Source organism: Cydia splendana, chromosome 19 (genome assembly GCF_910591565.1).
Source record: "Cydia splendana chromosome 19, ilCydSple1.2, whole genome shotgun sequence".
In the NCBI taxonomy this organism is placed as follows: domain Eukaryota; kingdom Metazoa; phylum Arthropoda; class Insecta; order Lepidoptera; family Tortricidae; genus Cydia; species Cydia splendana.
In genome coordinates this window covers 3114823-3131624 of record NC_085978.1, presented here as the reverse complement: position 1 = coordinate 3131624, position 16802 = coordinate 3114823, and the positions used below count along the sequence as shown (strand labels likewise).

General features: G+C 37.6%; 3 protein-coding genes across 6 annotated transcripts in view; 1 reads left to right on the top strand and 2 right to left on the bottom strand.

Annotated features, from left to right (window-relative positions):
• Positions 1-1546: 1546 nt before the first annotated feature.
• Positions 1547-7166, bottom strand: LOC134799847 (uncharacterized protein KIAA2013 homolog). Its single transcript, XM_063772245.1, has one exon. The coding sequence runs from the start codon at positions 6993-6995 to the stop codon at positions 5118-5120; it is 1878 nt and encodes a 625-aa protein (XP_063628315.1). The 5' UTR covers positions 6996-7166; the 3' UTR covers positions 1547-5117.
• A 305-nt stretch (positions 7167-7471) lies between these two features.
• LOC134799860 (carboxypeptidase D-like) overlaps positions 7472-16802 on the top strand; it is a 68702-nt gene continuing 59371 nt past the window's right edge. For all 4 annotated transcript variants that reach the window (XM_063772262.1, XM_063772264.1, XM_063772263.1 and 1 more), the window contains exon 1: positions 7472-8121. In XM_063772262.1, coding sequence (XP_063628332.1) covers positions 7672-8121 — 450 coding nt within the window. In that variant the 5' untranslated portion in view covers positions 7472-7671. The remainder of the gene's footprint in view (positions 8122-16802) is intronic.
• On the bottom strand, positions 11172-14959 carry LOC134800307 (uncharacterized). The gene has a single exon (XM_063772808.1). The coding sequence runs from the start codon at positions 14957-14959 to the stop codon at positions 13700-13702; it is 1260 nt and encodes a 419-aa protein (XP_063628878.1). The 3' UTR covers positions 11172-13699.

Sequence of the window (16802 nt, the reverse complement as noted above, 5' to 3'; positions counted from 1 at the left end):
ATACACAAAGTTTATATTTGCACTTTTATACTCTCAATATTGTTTCAAATGTTTAACTAATTACTATGTATGTATGTATGTATTAAGGACCTTTGATATTTTAACGTTCTCATGTCAATCTAAAATGTCACCTACGTTCATCGGAATAAGTTAAAAAAAATGGTAGTTTGAGAATATGACCTAAAAAGACTATCTCGTATGTCCCAAACGTTAATTATGTGTAGTAAAAGTACACAATGTACAAAATTGTATGTGATTTTGAACAAAACGTGTCTACGGAATGTTCTATTTAGACGTCTTAAGTAGACGGTTTTTACTTGGATGGTGTTATGGGGCTGTCCATAAATTACGTCATCGATTTTTGACGATTTTGGACCCCCCCCCCCCCTATAATCATCCAAAAATCATGCTTCAAATGACCCCATTTCCTCCTACTTCATGCTACCGTCATCCGATGTCCAGACCCCCCCCCCCCTAATTTGAAATGACGTAATTTATGAATAGCCCCTATGCAGAATTACACATACTATTTCATGTTAGAAAAATAACAAATTTAAATAGATTGGAAAGATGCGAGTTTCCGTTCTCTTTCATTCTCATATGACAGAAACTTAATTCAGGAAGGCTATTATGGATGGTTTTATCCACGTGATAAAATAAGTGTCTCTTCTTAACACCGCGGGGTAGAAAGTGACGGGCACCGTTTTATCACGCTGTCATGTAGACAAGAACGACCATCATATCCGTGCGGGTCGTTATTTGTCTATATATACAGTTGTGTTTTCGTTGATGAAAATAATTCTGCGTAATAAAAAATTCAGTCTTTGTAATTATGTAGTATTTATATTAACAATAATTCGATTTTATTTGGATATATTCTACATAACACCGTCCTTATACTGATGAACATTGTACATAACATAAACTGCTTTGTGATCAAAATGATAATTATGTTACAATGTATACGTGCCTTAATATTTTAGAAGCCATATTTTGTAAATATATTTATAGAGTTTTTTATGTGTCTTTTATTGAGTAAGGCTTTCTGTCCACTGAAGCGGAGCGGTGAGCGAGGCGAAAACCTAGCTATAGCGAAAGAGTAGTGGAGATTTCTCCGCTTCAGTGGACAGGCTGCCTTTGTTATCCTTCCTACAGTGTAATTAGGTATTTATAGATTAATAGGGAATATTACGCAAAACTCTGCGTAGAGGGCGTCACTAGGCCAATCACATATATGGCCTACCGTGAAACACGTCAATCGAAAGTTCGTTTTCTGCCTCTCTATCACTCTTGCCTATTCGATCGATAGAGAGGCAGATAAAGAAATTTCGCGTTTAGCGGTAGGCCACCTGTAAACAAATCGCCATGATGCATCAATGTCATAGTGAAAACTAGCCACTAAGCGGTTAAACCGTTAACCCAGTGTCAAATTGTACTGGTAACCATGGTAACTCCGGGTTTAACCGGTTAACCCCGGGTTAGTGAATGGTGCAAGTGGCCCTTAGAGGGTTAAGAAACAACGATGCATACCAATAAAACAAAGCTTTTATAACAAAAACATTTCTATTCATAATCTCGTTTACAGCATCACTATAGAAAAAGTATTGCGACAGTCCCTAAGTAGGTACAGTCAGCACGAAATACATTGAAACAAAATAAATTAAGTGTTGGTTAATTGTGCATAACAGTTTTCTTCGTAAAGATTATAATAATTTTCATTTTAGTTTTGAACTCTCGGTCATATACCATTAGGGTCTTGTTTTAGTTGTTATTGTTTAACCGAACTGAATCTCAGTTTATTTGAACCCTATACCTAATTTTGAACGCTTTACGTCATAAACAAAAACGTCACTTACACGCCAAGGTCGCAGGCGCAAGCGAGCTAATATAAACCTTACTTGAAAGTGTGAAGGTTACTTTGACAGGCGTACGCCTTACCTATAGTTGTCCATGGCGCTGTGGGCACGAGTATAATAACAAGGTTACGACGCCTTTAGGTGTTCTTGGCGTTCAAAAGGTTAAAGCGGCACACTTCGTCCTATTATCCAAAATATGCAAATATTAGCTAAGTGTGTTGAGACCATGAAGTCCAATATATTTCGTGCTGAGTATTACCAAAGAGAATAGAGTGTATAGAGGCGGATTGTCAAAGTAAAGTAGCGTAGTAAAGTAGAGACACTAGGCCAAACGTATGGTGCAATTTTTTCGACCGATGGCGCCATAACCTTCAGCCTACGCTCGAGTAGATGGCGTTAATATTATTATTTAACAAGTTAACACATATCAGTGAAAGAAAATAATGATCAAAGTCAAATGGCGTTCTAACAGTTTTAATCTTCTGTCGAAAGATGGCAGTAAATGTACTATAGCGTCTATAGCTACATAATTTACCATGACAGTAACTCTCTATATTTCAAATTCTCTTTGGTATTACATTTATATTCATGTAGCATGGTAAGAGATCAAGCAATAACATAATACAGTCAACTAAATAAGCATTCTTCAATATTAATAAATTATTTACACTTAATTATACAACAATATGAACAATAAGTGCTGACTATGCAAGTCAACTTGCTTAAAATTATATATTTTAAACTTTTGTTGGAGGCCAAGACTCATTTTCGCGCCTACTTACTTGAAGTAGGTAAACTTTTACTTTTAAGAGTGTAATACCAACTTTTTTTAAATAGTTTCTGCTCTTAAAAGATCTCCATTATTATATTTATTATCCATAACATCCCTCGTGCAAATTCCTTATTTGAAAATCTTGAAAAAGATATTTAATAATCATTGGGGTCCAAGCGCACATGTTCTTTTTAAAGAACTGTGCAAAAAGCTGGTCGATACTACCGGTGACCAGAGAGCTGGCAGCTTTCTCTCGCAGCGCATTAGTATTGCCATTCAGCGAGGGAATGCTGCCAGCATCTTTGACACAATGCCACATCCTTTTTTGGATTTATTTTAATTTAGTTTTTAATTTTATTGATCTTAATAAAATTTCAATATACATAATCATTACATATATATATAGGTTTTCAGAAAGCTGGACGAGGCTCGACGTTTGGTGATATTTTTCGGTTTTGGACGTGTCCTAATTTCTTGGTTGGTTATTTTAATAGGTATTTAAGCCATAGAACCAAGCCATAAAACCAGGGGTTTAAAAGTGACCCAGGAGATCGTAACCATGGCAACGAAGACAATAAAAAGTTGATTCACTCAACTGTGTCGATAATGGTACAGACGCCATCAAATATATCGGAACGGGCGAGGTGCTAAATAATATCTGAACACGCACTCTAACGCCTCAACAACAGAGGCGTGTTCAGATATTTGTGAGCACCTTGGCCGCTCCCATATATCTGTTGGCAACTGTACATACAGTAGATACAGTATTGGTAAACAGAAGGATAGAATCATTAAAAACTTTGAATTGCGCATTTTACAATAGCCTCAAAAACGATTAAAAATTTTATATCTTTTATTCGAGTGATTGCAAGTTATGTACAATCGTTTCAGAGATATAAGAGTAGCCAAGGCAAACAAATATTTGTACACGTCTCTATTATTAAGGCGTTAAAGTGCATATTTAGATATTTCTGAGCACCTTGACCGCTTTGATAGATCTGAGGGCGATTGTACATCAACTGGCACCTAGAATCATATAAGTATATATATATATATATCTATAACAATGTTTTGAGTGTCAGCCCAAGCTGCCCAAGTATAGGACGATTTTCAATTGTAAACATGCCTTTACATCACTTTACAATAAAAAAATATGACAAATTATACTGCCGCACTAAGCATAAGTACAATTACTAATTTTGAAATCTTTTTCCTCTTTCAATTTTATAACATATTTTATCTACACACATCATAAACCCTCTATGATGCATTCAAAAACCGCAAATTACGGCCAGCATAACCATAAACTCGCTCTCAGCTCGTTTCATAAACCAACACCCGTATTGTAATGCCTTTTATTATGTTGCAGTCACATAAACTACTATAATACAGTATGTAACTGAATGGAAAGCAATTACTCAAACCCGTTAATGTTTAGGTCATAAGCAACTTTTACTAAGTATGGGAACAACCCCGAAAACGATGTTTCATACATTTTGCTGGTCTGATGTTGAAATTTCCTATGGAAGACTCAATTTTTTTTTCGTAATTTCGGGGTTGGTCCCATAGTAAAAGTTGGTTAGTATGACTTAAACATTAACGGGTTTGAGTAATTCCTTTTCGTTCAGTTACAGACTATACTGTGTGAGAACAAAGTAAACAATTTTATGATATTTCAAAATGAGTTATTGCACTTATGCTAGTGTGGCATTATATATCATACAGTGTAAAGGTTTATACAACAAAAGTTTGATATTTTCAATCGATAGAATACTGTGACCGCAAAAAGCGACAGAAAATATTTGTTTCAAAACATTCAACAATGATTCATTTTATCATTAGAACTCTTAGGGCCTCTACAAACTACAAACCACATCGATAATTGCATGCGATATACAACACAATGCCAGCTACTAGGCTACTAATATACAACAAAATCATGGATCGATCCAATGTATCAAAAATCGCATGCAATATTGGCGAGATTTGAATGGGCCCTTAACTTGTGATGTCACAATAAAATTGGTTATCAATTGCCTTATCAATATCATAAATTATTTCAACGACTGCACATTTTCCAGACTTTTATCTGTCATTATCATTAAAGATTAGATAGTCATTTGTTTTGATTGTGTATGTGTGCACTGTCAGTGGGGCGACACTCCTCCTTTCGGGCATGCTCGGCTCTGTTCGGCTCAGCATTGCTCCCAGCAATTATTATGGTTGGCACAACTTGACGTCCCTTTGCGTGCACCACAGGTAAGATAATGACTTGAATTTTGACAACCTTAAATAACCGAAAGGGATAGTGCTATACATTAGAAAGGGACAGCATGATTCATCCCTGAATCGCTGTCAAACTTCGGTTTTGTAGGAAGTGTCCTTTCTGTATGGTAGTACTATTATTTACTCTGTGGCACTGTGCAGTTTCTCCTATATCTAGGAATTCTAGGATCAATCAGTCAAGCTAAGCACTTTATAAGGCAACTTCAAGGCTTATTATACAGGCGTTTGTAAGCTACGCCGCTGCCACAGAACTCATTCATGATTATCCGGCATAAGAACAAGTGGAAGACGACGATTAGAGCTATTATAGATATCCAGAATAGAGGATTTAATCCGCCCAAACTGTGACCGTGTTTGTGCATGGCGATTACGTGATTTTCATGCGCTGGGGCTTCCGCTACTTCAACAACATGAATAGCATGCCTTAGTTCTTCCATATGTTGCTGGTCTGCTGTTATATACAATATAGCTGTTAAAGGATCAGTCAATTTCACTGGGAAGTATTTCCTGTACGGACCAAGTTGCACTGGAGAGTCGAGACAGCCAGCATCACAAGCATAATAAGTCTTGTCAGAGCGATCTAAGGCTACAAATATAGCTGCTTTGTTGTCTTCTTGGACTATTACGCTTATGTTAACATGTGTCATGTTTCCGTAGTTGACTCTGCGGAATAAAAAGTCTCTGTGTAGTTTAGAAGGATGGATGTTGTATTCAAGATGTTGGTTGCTGAATCGTAAGCTTCCAAAGCTTAGTATCATAGCTTGGTTGACTCCACTAGCTCCGGCTTTGAGGAGTTTATGGCAGCCATGTTTTTCTAATGTCAACAGCCAAACACTAGCAACATTATTCAAGTTTTCTAGGTTATTTAAAGGTTTCCATAAATTAAATGCGTCTAAGGTTGAATGTCCTCCATAACAGCCCTCTGAATAAGTTAGTGTACGCAAAATTTCAGCTTTTTCCTTTGGTTTTATATGTTCTTCATGTTCATAACTCTGCACTTGGGACAGAATGGAGTAGATAGTAGCATTAATGCGGTCTCCATTTATTATGCCTTGGACTTTTGAGTCCGAAATGTAGAATCCTGTATACCAGAGCCCCTGCCAGACTCTGACATGGTTCTCCTTTACTTTCTTAGCGGCAGCTCTATCTCCGGTTAGAGAAATTACCTTCTCCATTTCTGAAATAGCTTTTGTTTCAACTATATCCTTATGCTTTGCATATTCAGATTTCTTTATAGGCTGACTATATTGGACGGTAGTCAAAATAAGTAAATCCAAACCGTCTCGTGCATCAATTTGTATTGTATTTCCAAGCTTTCTGCACACAATAGCAACAGCTTTAACATTATCGCTGTCTGGTATTTCAAGCATTCCAGTGACTACCTCATACTCCTTTGTGTCCACACCTTGGTGAAGTTTTACAGTTTGTTTGACAGCTGTGGGCCAGTCCGACACCCTGGGTGTTGAAATTTTTACACTTCTAGGTTTATTTGACGGATTGTTGACCCAAATCTCTTGCACAAACAGTGATGGTATCGTTCTGTGTGCGTAATACTGATAAGTAATCTGTAAGCCACTGTTACTACATTGAAATCTGTTTATGATACCTTTTTTATACTCGGCAACAGTAAATTCCTTCATGTCTGGATCCTCTATGATGTATAGAGGGTGATATTTTACGGGGAGCGATAGTGTGCGCCCATGTTTGATATTAATATGACTATCATGGTCTAAAGCTAGGCCTAATAGGCCATTACCGACATAAGGCACATAGTTGTGTCGGACACTGGACAATGTAGCTTCGCTCTCAGGTCTCATATAGGCGTCGTAATCGCCGATAGCGTCTTGGAAAGGATTTAAAAATTGCTTCTGGCAAAAACTCTGACCCGACGCCGCATCGTCAGTGTTAAAGAACCAGCTCATCAAAGTTGGACCAACGTAGAGGAGCAGGAAGATGACCACCAGGAAGAGTATTATCAGCTTTTTCCTCGTCATGGGGCCATCTGTGAAGCGGTTGATACGCCTTAAAAGTTCTCCGGTTCGCCGACCCATTTCACCAACGTTACCGCTAGCACTATCCATCACAAAAAGGACGTTTTACTGTCACACTGCTCGTCACAAACTTAGCAATTGTAAACTTTAAGTTAGTTCGTTAATAACCATTGTCAATATCATAGAAGAGGATTTTTAATTACTTATTGTTTTATTATCAAATCCACGAATAAAACACGAGATATCGAGCTGTCACACGAGATTCTCTGGATGATCGGTGTTTTGCCATTTGTTGTTACCAATTCTTCTAAGCAATTTTGTGTTTAAGATTAACAATATCTAGTGTAATATAATACATATTTTTTAATAAATATCTTTCATTTATATAAATTACAAAATCTTTGTTAAAATCCACGTTTTGCTTAATATTGCTATACGAAGTCAATGTCATATGACCAGGAATCCGAACACACATATCAACTACAGATGCGTTCATAAATGAAATTCGGGTTGCTATTCTAAAAGGTTTAGGGCAACACTTCAAGCATCCGTCAAGTGCGATGCAGCCTACGTGACGTCAGCTCAGCTCAGCTGTCGTATAAAGTCATTTCCCGTTTTCTTTCTTATCTCTTGTTTTTATAAATTGCTTTCAGGCCGCAATTAACTATAACTCAGAAATGTTACAACGATAAGCGATCGCAGTGTTATTATCGTGTAGTCAGTGTTTTTGTCGGGAATATCCCTTCAGACCGCTCTCGGTGCAAACATGGTTACCTGTTCCAATACTTTCGTATTGGTTTTATTTTCTGTATTAATTAGTGAATGTGTGCCGCGTTCTATAGAAGAAGAAGATGAATCATTTCTAAGTGTATCTAAATATACAAAGTATGATGATTTAGTGAAGTTGTTTGCGGACCTAGAAAAAACACATCCGGATCTCGCTAAAGTTTATTCTATTGGGAAGTCGGTGGAGGGACGTGAATTGTTGGTTATCCAGATATCTGAGGATGTGAAGAAGGCTCACGCTGGCCGGCCAGCGTTCAAGTATGTGGCGAACATGCACGGCGACGAGGCAGTCGGCCGGGAGCTGATGGTGTCCTTGGCCAAGTACCTGATCCTGAACTACGGCAAGAATGATCGGGTCACGAAGCTGGTGAACAACACGGAGATCCATTTGATGCCGTCGCTCAACCCTGATGGATTTGAGAGCAGTGTTGTGAGTACATTTATTTTTTAAAGCTAAAATTTGCCAGTGCATTTAAGGAAAATTAGCTTATAAAATATCCACTCATTTTTATGGACAATTTATTTTATTAAATTTGTTAATGCAGCATTTCCCAAACTATGGGTTGAGACCCACCAAGCGAAGTCTGAGTGGGCCCTTAATACATAAGACGACATGCTGACCGATCGGGTTAACAGCCGGTACATTTAATGCTCCCTATTTAAGACGGTCAAGAGGTGGCTCCCTAATTTAGCAGTTTTTGTTAGGTGGGTCGGAGCCCAGTCAATTTTGGGAACCACTGTGTTAGTGTTTATAATTTAGAATATAGACAACCACTATTCATTACAAGGGACATTTATAAACATTTCATATCATTCAGCTTATAAATTAAACTTAGAAGAGAAGTTATAGTTAACCCGTGGAGTGCCCTACTGTCACACATGTGCTGGTAATTAGTATAGGAGTTCCATACTATGGTAATTCTGGGGCGCTCCAAGGGTTAACAACTTATGGCGTTATTAATAAACGCTTTACTGGCCTGAATTAGCTATGAATTGCTGGTCTATACCTGTCATATAATTTAACTAAATCAGGCCCGTAACATTTTATGAATGAATAAATAAATAAAATTTAAAAAATACATTTATTTATGGCTAACCATACACTATAGAGTATTTGTAATAGTAAGGACAATGTGGCCAGAGGGAATAATTGTGGTCTGCTCACACATCAGAGTGGCTTGTGGTCACCTAATGTGAAGACCACCTAATTGACTTATTTAATGTGCAATTTACGGTAATAAAACTAATAGGCATTAATCAGCACTTATAATTTTATCGTTCAATATTATAGTCCCAACCACATAGATGGATTAAACTACTTTAAACTTTATGCAAAGGAAATAAAGTAGGATTTATTTTAAATTTGTTACTTTTTTATTCATAGCGCAGGTGAATAAGATACCCAACATATGTATACTACACATGCAAAGGAAAGTGTTGGAAAACACTCAATTATATGTTTCTCCTCAAGCATCCAAGGTCTTACGGCACAAGGTCATTGACATTGATGATTTGTATGCCATATAGATTGACAGCTACTTTTGGAACTCTTTACATAGTATGCAATTATGCATATAGCCTTTAATGTTGGCTGTCCGCTGTACACACCCGAGACAGGCTGAGAATGAATGTGTAATGGAGTGCACCATCAGTGATGGACAGGGCCCTAAAAATGGTACTCCCGAATTCGAGCCAATCGCAAACAATAAATAAACATATGCAAACACAAATGCAAGACTAACCAACAAATCAAATAAAAGCGTGACCATACAAACAAAGCACACAAATCATTTTATAATTCAAGGTTATACTCTCTAAACATCAAACAACTTTGAACTCTATCCCACACACATAAGGTTCTCGCATATTACCACTAGCTGTTGTACAGAGTTCACATATATGTATACATTAGTTCACCTTATTGCAATGAATTAAGGCGAAGAAACATATACATATTAATGAACTTGACTGCACCATTGCGATAGTTCACATTATTAACTGATATTAAACCGTACTGCAAAGACATAAGGTGCACCAAAGGTCAAAGCGTCTACTGCCAACATAGAAAAATCGAAAAACGTTATCTGCCTCTCTGTCCCTCGAATGAGCAAGTGCGATAGAGAGGTAGATAACGATTCTCGAGTCGATGTTGGCGGCAGGCCCTCTTTTAACAGTGTTGTAGTAACACCATTTTATTTACGGTCTAAAAGCGAAACGGGTTATTATCCACTATTGTTTTCTGGTTTGTCATTTCACGCTTGCAGCATCAAATAACTGTGTCATAATAATTTTATGAGTAGGCTTTTGTGCGGTAATGACGATTAGAGTGATCAAGAGCTATTTAACTGACTACAGCATGAAATATTAATGCTTTTATTATAGTTGGAGTACTGCCGAACGAAAGTACCGAACTTAGAATTAAAGTCCGACCGAAAATCGTTTTATTTTACCGTAACCGAAGGTTTGGTCTTGCCTTAATTTCGGCCAAAACATGATTTTTATGCCAAAACCTGTCGAACCCGAAAGCGAAACCTTCTAGACGGAGAGCTACAGAAATAGGTTTGCAATTTATAGAGCAACGAAATCCCTCTAGTTAATGTGCCATACTATCATTATTAATTAATTCGGGCGCCTGGCAGCTCTTAGACCATTCGGCCGAAACATGATTTTATTGCCGAAATTGAAACTTCAGAACAAGTTGATCCATAGTTTGTTAGTTACATACAGAGTATCTTATGCTTCATTCGTAAACGTAGGTCCAGTAAATCAGTTCGGATAATCGAGGTTCTGCTGTACCTAATTTCTGATCAACATTCGTGATTAAAGAGATAAGAGATAAGAGATAAGAGATCTTTATTTGCATACCATAGTACAGATGTTATATACATGGACCCTAGAAAGGGTGTAGCAAAAATTTATGGTTCACAATTTCACAGTTTTGGTTATTATTACTACTGACTTATACTTAGGTTTCGATATTATAATACTTATACATTTTCTAAATTGCACTTTTAAGTTGTAACAGCCTCTTCTAACGAATACTTGAATCTTATTACCTATAAACAAGGACTACTACATTACGTTTTAAGTACTTATTACTGTTTGTATTAATATAATATATGTTATAATATAATACAATTATATTTATATTATATGTACAAGTTACTATTTATTTATTTACATAGTATCATCCTCCATAAATTCGGCTATTGAGTAGTAACATTTATCCATCAGCATAGTTTTAAGGCGGTTTATGAAGTTTGAGTCTGTTTTTAAATATGTGGGGATTTTATTATAAACATTTATGGCTCTGTAGTATGGTCCGTTTTTGTATATTTCTAGTTTAGGCTCCGGGAGTTCTATGTAGTGTTGACGTCGAGGGTTTTGACAAAATTGGAATAAATGTAAGTTTTTTCGGACAAATGTAGCTACTTCCAAAATGTACAGAGAGGGGAGGGTCAGTAAGTTAAGATTTTTTGAAGTGTGGTCTACAGCTGTGGGGTGGATGTATATTTACTAGGATCCTGATACATTTTTTCTGCATGATGAAAACGTTTTGAATGTCGGTGCTGTGGCCCCACAAAAGAAGCCCGTAGCGTAGCCATGCGACTGCTTGCGAGTGATACGCCGCCAGCGCACACTCTAAGGTAGTGCTACACTTCAATACGCTAAGTGCATACACAAATCGGGCAAGTTTATTTTTAATTTTTTCTACATGTTTTTTCCATGTCAAATGGCTGTCCAGTGTAAGGCCCAATAAGGTGCAGTCGGGTACTTCTTCAATATTTAGGTTGTTTATTACAGTGTTGAGGTTTAGCGGTTGCTTTTGTCTTGGTCTGAATTGGATTAATTTTGATTTATCATTATTTATTATGAGGTTGTGATCGTTGAGCCAATGAGTTATTGAGTTAAAAGTTTGTTGTATGTAGGAACTGCTGCTATTGTTATCTGGGCATTGGAATAAGATCGATATGTCATCGGCAAACATAACAACTTTGTGTTCAGTGGATTTTGGAAGGTCATTTATGTAAATGAGGAATAGGATGCACCCTATGACACTTCCTTGTGGGATTGAGTTCTCGATATATCGTATATTGGATTGGATATTGTGTAATGTTCTGGTTTGGTTTTCAAGGTGTTCTATTTCTACATATTGTTGTCGTGACGTGAGATATGACTTCATCCAATCTAGCGCTTTACCGCATATGCCTATTGCGTTTAATTTTTGTAACAGTATGGGGTGTGACACTCTGTCATATGCTTTGGACATATCTAACAATAGTCCCACTGCGTAATGCTTATTTCTTAAGTAGTCAACTATTGTTTGCACGTAGTTAAAAGCTGCGAGGGTGGTAGAACGTTTTTTACGGAATGCGAACTGATTATCATTTAACAAATTGTATTTTTCTAAGAAACTGTAGATGCGGTTTGTCATACATTTTTCAAAAACTTTTGAAATAACGGGTAGCAGCGCGATCGGTCTATAGTGAGAGGGATTGTCTGTTTTACCACCTTTCTTTAAGACAGGTTTTATTTTGGCTATTTTTAATTTTTCCGGGAAGCTACATTCACTAAATGATTGGTTGACTAGTTTGGTGATGGGCGAAGTTAGCTCGTTTACACATGCTTTTATTAAGATAGAGGGGATTTCATCAATGCCGCAGCTGATTTTATTGGGTAAGTGGTTTATTACATTACGTATTTCCTTATCTGTTACTGGATATAGGTACATGGAGTTGAGGGAGGTTTGTACCGCAGGGCGACCGGCTGCAGACGTATTGTCGCTGCTGCCATCTATCGGGGTGTTGCCTACTGATGCATAAAAATCATTAAAAGTATTTGAAATCATCTTAGGACATTTTATGATATTGTTATCTTTTTTGATTGTCATATTTTTGTGGTTTTGTGTAGTATTTTTGTTTGTAGCCTGTTTAACAATATTCCACATTGTCTTATTTTTATTTTTCGAGTTGTACATTTGATGCGCAAAGGTAAGTTTTTTAGATTTATTGACACATTTTTTAAGGATGTACGTGTATGTGGCAACATGGTTTTTAAATTCTTTACTGTTTGTTTGGTTTGCAAGAGCTTTTAAGGATCTTTTGTTTTTACAGGCTATTTTTAATCCGGTTGTGAGCCAACTTTTCCGAACTTTATTTATGAGTTTTGTATTTTTTAGTGGAATGTAGGTATTTAATAACTTTGTCAGTACTGAATCAAAGGAATTGTAGTTACTATCAAGGTTATTTGTATCAACCAGAATATTTTTCCAGTCTACTTCACACAGTGCAGATTTAAATGACATAATATTAGATGTATTAAAATATCTTTTCTGTTTATGAATTGGGTTATTTGAAGGACTATTTTGTTTAAACGAATACAATATGCTTTTATGATCGGAAATGCCTAAATCTTCTACTTTTATGTCAAACAATTTGTTGTTAGTGAAGATAAAATCTATACAAGTCGAACTTAAATTGGTTTCTCTGGTGGGCTGGTCTACTATCTGATGGAGGTTATATTCTAGCATAATATTCTTTAATTTACAATAAGTATTACAGCTTTCATTTTTATTTATGTTAAAGTCGCCTGCTATTATAATATGCTTTTTATTTTTTGACTTTATTTTATTTAATATCTTACTCAATATTTCAAAAAAGGTTTCGATATCTCTGTCCGGTCTATAAATAGCTATTAGTACTATATCGGGTTTTATTTCAATGGCACAACACTCTATGACGCATTCAACTGAGAGGTCCGCTATGTCCTGCCACGCGCTGTACTGCACCCCGTCCCGCACCAGGATCGCAGCGCCGCCGCCGCGGTGGTTAACACGATTGAAGCTGGCGGCAATGGTGTGGTTATCCATTTGTATATAGTCCTTTTGTTCTTGAGTGATCCATGTTTCTAGAAGGCATAGTGCCTGGTACTGGTGGTCTAGTTGTAGGCTTTCAATTATGTGGGTTTTATTTTTTAGGCTCTGTGTGTTTTGTACTAATATATTGAAGTTAGACTCGAAAGGAATGGTTTTGGGTTGTTTGTCTGTTGTTCACGTCTTGTGTTTGTTGGCTTGGTATGGCAGAATTATCTGATGGTGTCTGATTTACTATTTGCGACGGCTCATATGAGCACTCCCTCCCATTTATAATCAATTTATTATTTCGAATTATTGCGTGCTTTCTTTCGCGTCTTGCTTCGCGCAAGGCATTAGTTAAATTTCGTCTGATTTTCAGAGAGTCTTCATCAAGGTACTTTGTAATTGACAAGCCTGTGTTTTTGAAGAACTCACAGTTTTGTAGTAAGTACCTAGTCATGCTCTTACTCAAGAGCTCTATGACTAGCGGTCTTTTGTTTCCTCTTCTGCCTATGCGCTGTGTATCTTCAATATATCCATGTAAGTTAACACTCATTATGTCTCGAAATATATTAAGCAGTCTCCCTTGGACATTTAGTTCCGTTTCCCCATACAGCTCGTCCAGACCGTGGAGTACAATTTTCTTGTCGCTATTATCAGCTGGAGCGCTGGTTTGACTTTTGTGGTTATTTATTGATGTTTGTATGTATTTTAGTTCCGTTTCGAGTTTCTTATTTTCGGATTCTAGAGTTTGAATTTTTTTGGTCGTCGCTGATAGCTCTTTCTTAATTTCAGTCTGTTCTTTAGTTATGGCATGAGTGCGTCGTAAGATGTCCTCTTGAAACTTGTTAATTGCTATACTTATTTCCTGCTGAATAATAGATTTCATATCAGAGATAATGGTTTGCTTATTTTGTTCCAGTGCTTCGTTCAATATGGTTTTAAAATCTTCTAGACACAACGCATGCGTTGGTCGTTGCGGGGTAGGGGCTGGTGTTGTTGATAGTGTAATACTGGAATTCATGGTATCTCCTGATATATTACGGTCATTTAGAATCTGGTCACCCACATCCGATGACTCACTGTCCATGTGTCTAGCAGGTTTATTTAGGGCAGACCGTGGTCGCAGTGACATATTTAGAGTAGGTTCCGAGTTTTGTATAGTTCTATTTTGTGTCGATGTTTTTGGTTTCGGTATTTGCGATCTAGGTAGTGAGTTTGAGCTCTCCATTTTTTTAGGTTTAGAAAGACACGGCTTACAAGTCCATTTATCTTTATGCTCCTTAGTCATAGTATTATAAAAGCGCTGACTAGAAACGTTAGCGCAATCTATATCATAGATTTTCTTGCATAGCGAGCAAATTAAATATTCTCTATTTGGTATAACTACTTCGCATCTTACGCAAACCGCCATCTTCTGGATGGAATCTAAAGCGCTTGACTAGTTCTCGTTGGGCTTAATAGATGGCGCTGCACGTCGAAAACTGTGTTTCTGGCGCTTGGGGGTCAATGTCCGATGAGCCGCGACGCGCGTAACGGTACAATTTTCGGGGCGGCAGTTACAAAGTTTTTGAATTTTGAGGTTAAAGTTTTTTATCATAAAACCATGTAATAACACTGTTATTTCACCCGAAATTAAAGTGATAAAAAGGACACTTGTTACACTGAAAGCTATCGTCTAAGAATGTTTGTTTTAATAAGAAAAAGCTTCGTAATTGTTCAAGGACTTTGATTTCACAGGGCACTTTGTTTTTCACATTTTAGTCTATTTTGCAGCCATATATTCACTTGTCCACATTTATGCTACGTATTTATTGTTATTAAAGTACTTTAAACACTGCAAAATACGTGGATATCCATTTTTTCTATTTTATTTACTTTATATTAAACTCACGGCCGCCATGAATAATCATGTTCATTGTACCATGGCGCACACTCTTAACTTAACCTGGACTTTATGCCTTTTGTAATAAGGTCCACCGATGGACAGTGGAGTGTTGCTGTTTGTAGGTACGGAGGTACCTAAGTCACTAATTCATTCACGGTAGGTTTTTGTCAAAATGCCACGCAATATTCGTTAAAGTTTTAATCAATTCAATCGAATGCAAGTTCGCGACGATAACAAAACATAATGGTAATAGCAGGCGTGGCTCACTCCGCGATTTCGTCGCTTTGCTACAGGTAGCTAAAAGTACATCCGTTCCACACCAATTTTGGTGGCTAGCCATAAGCCGCGCGTGGCGCTGTCGCCACCTAGTGGCCATATCTGTCCTGATCGTAACAGACGCGTTTTGTTAGAGAGTGAGGCTTCTGTACAGTCACCTGCAATAATATGTTACTCTTCGAAGACCGTAAAAATATGTGACACGCTCTTATGGCTCTACAAATAAGATTGTGTCAGATATTTTTGCGGCCTTCAAAGAGTAACATGTTATTGCAGGTGACTGTACCTAGTACTATTATTTATTCTGTGGTAATAGTCCAATCAGAGCGCGTATCCTCAGATACTTCGGACATGTGACGCGACGTGGAGAGCAGGCCATGGAGAGACTTGTTGTCCAGGGACGGGTCAATGGCTGTAGGTCAAGAGGACGTTCCCCAATGCGTTGGACGGATCAGATAAAAGCCCTTACCAACACCCCACTTAACACATGTGCCAGAGAAGCATCTGCCAGGGAGAACTGGCGTAGAATCGTTCGTCGTTCAACGTGACCACGACTGCTCTGCCAAGAGTAATTCGACGCAGAAGAAGAATAGTCCAATCTCCGTGGCCTTCAATTTTATTTATAGGTCGTTCACATGACCGAATTTGAATGCTGAATTCATCTGATAGCGTTGTATAAATCATGAATCATGCAATAATATGTTACTCTTCGAAGACCGTAAAAATATGTGACACGCTCTTATGGCTCTACAAATAAGATTGTGTCAGATATTTTTGCGGCCTTCAAAGAGTAACATGTTATTGCAGGTGACTGTACCTAGTACTATTATTTATTCTGTGGTAATAGTCCAATCAGAGCGCGTATCCTCAGATACTTCGGACATGTGACGCGACGTGGAGAGCAGGCCATGGAGAGACTTGTTGTCCAGGGACGGGTCAATGGCTGTAGGTCAAGAGGACGTTCCCCAATGCGTTGGACGGATCAGATAAAAGCCCTTACCAACACCCCACTTAACACATGTGCCAGAGAAGCATCTGCCAGGGAGAACTGGCGTAGAATCGTTCGTCGTTCAACGTGACCACGACTGCTCTG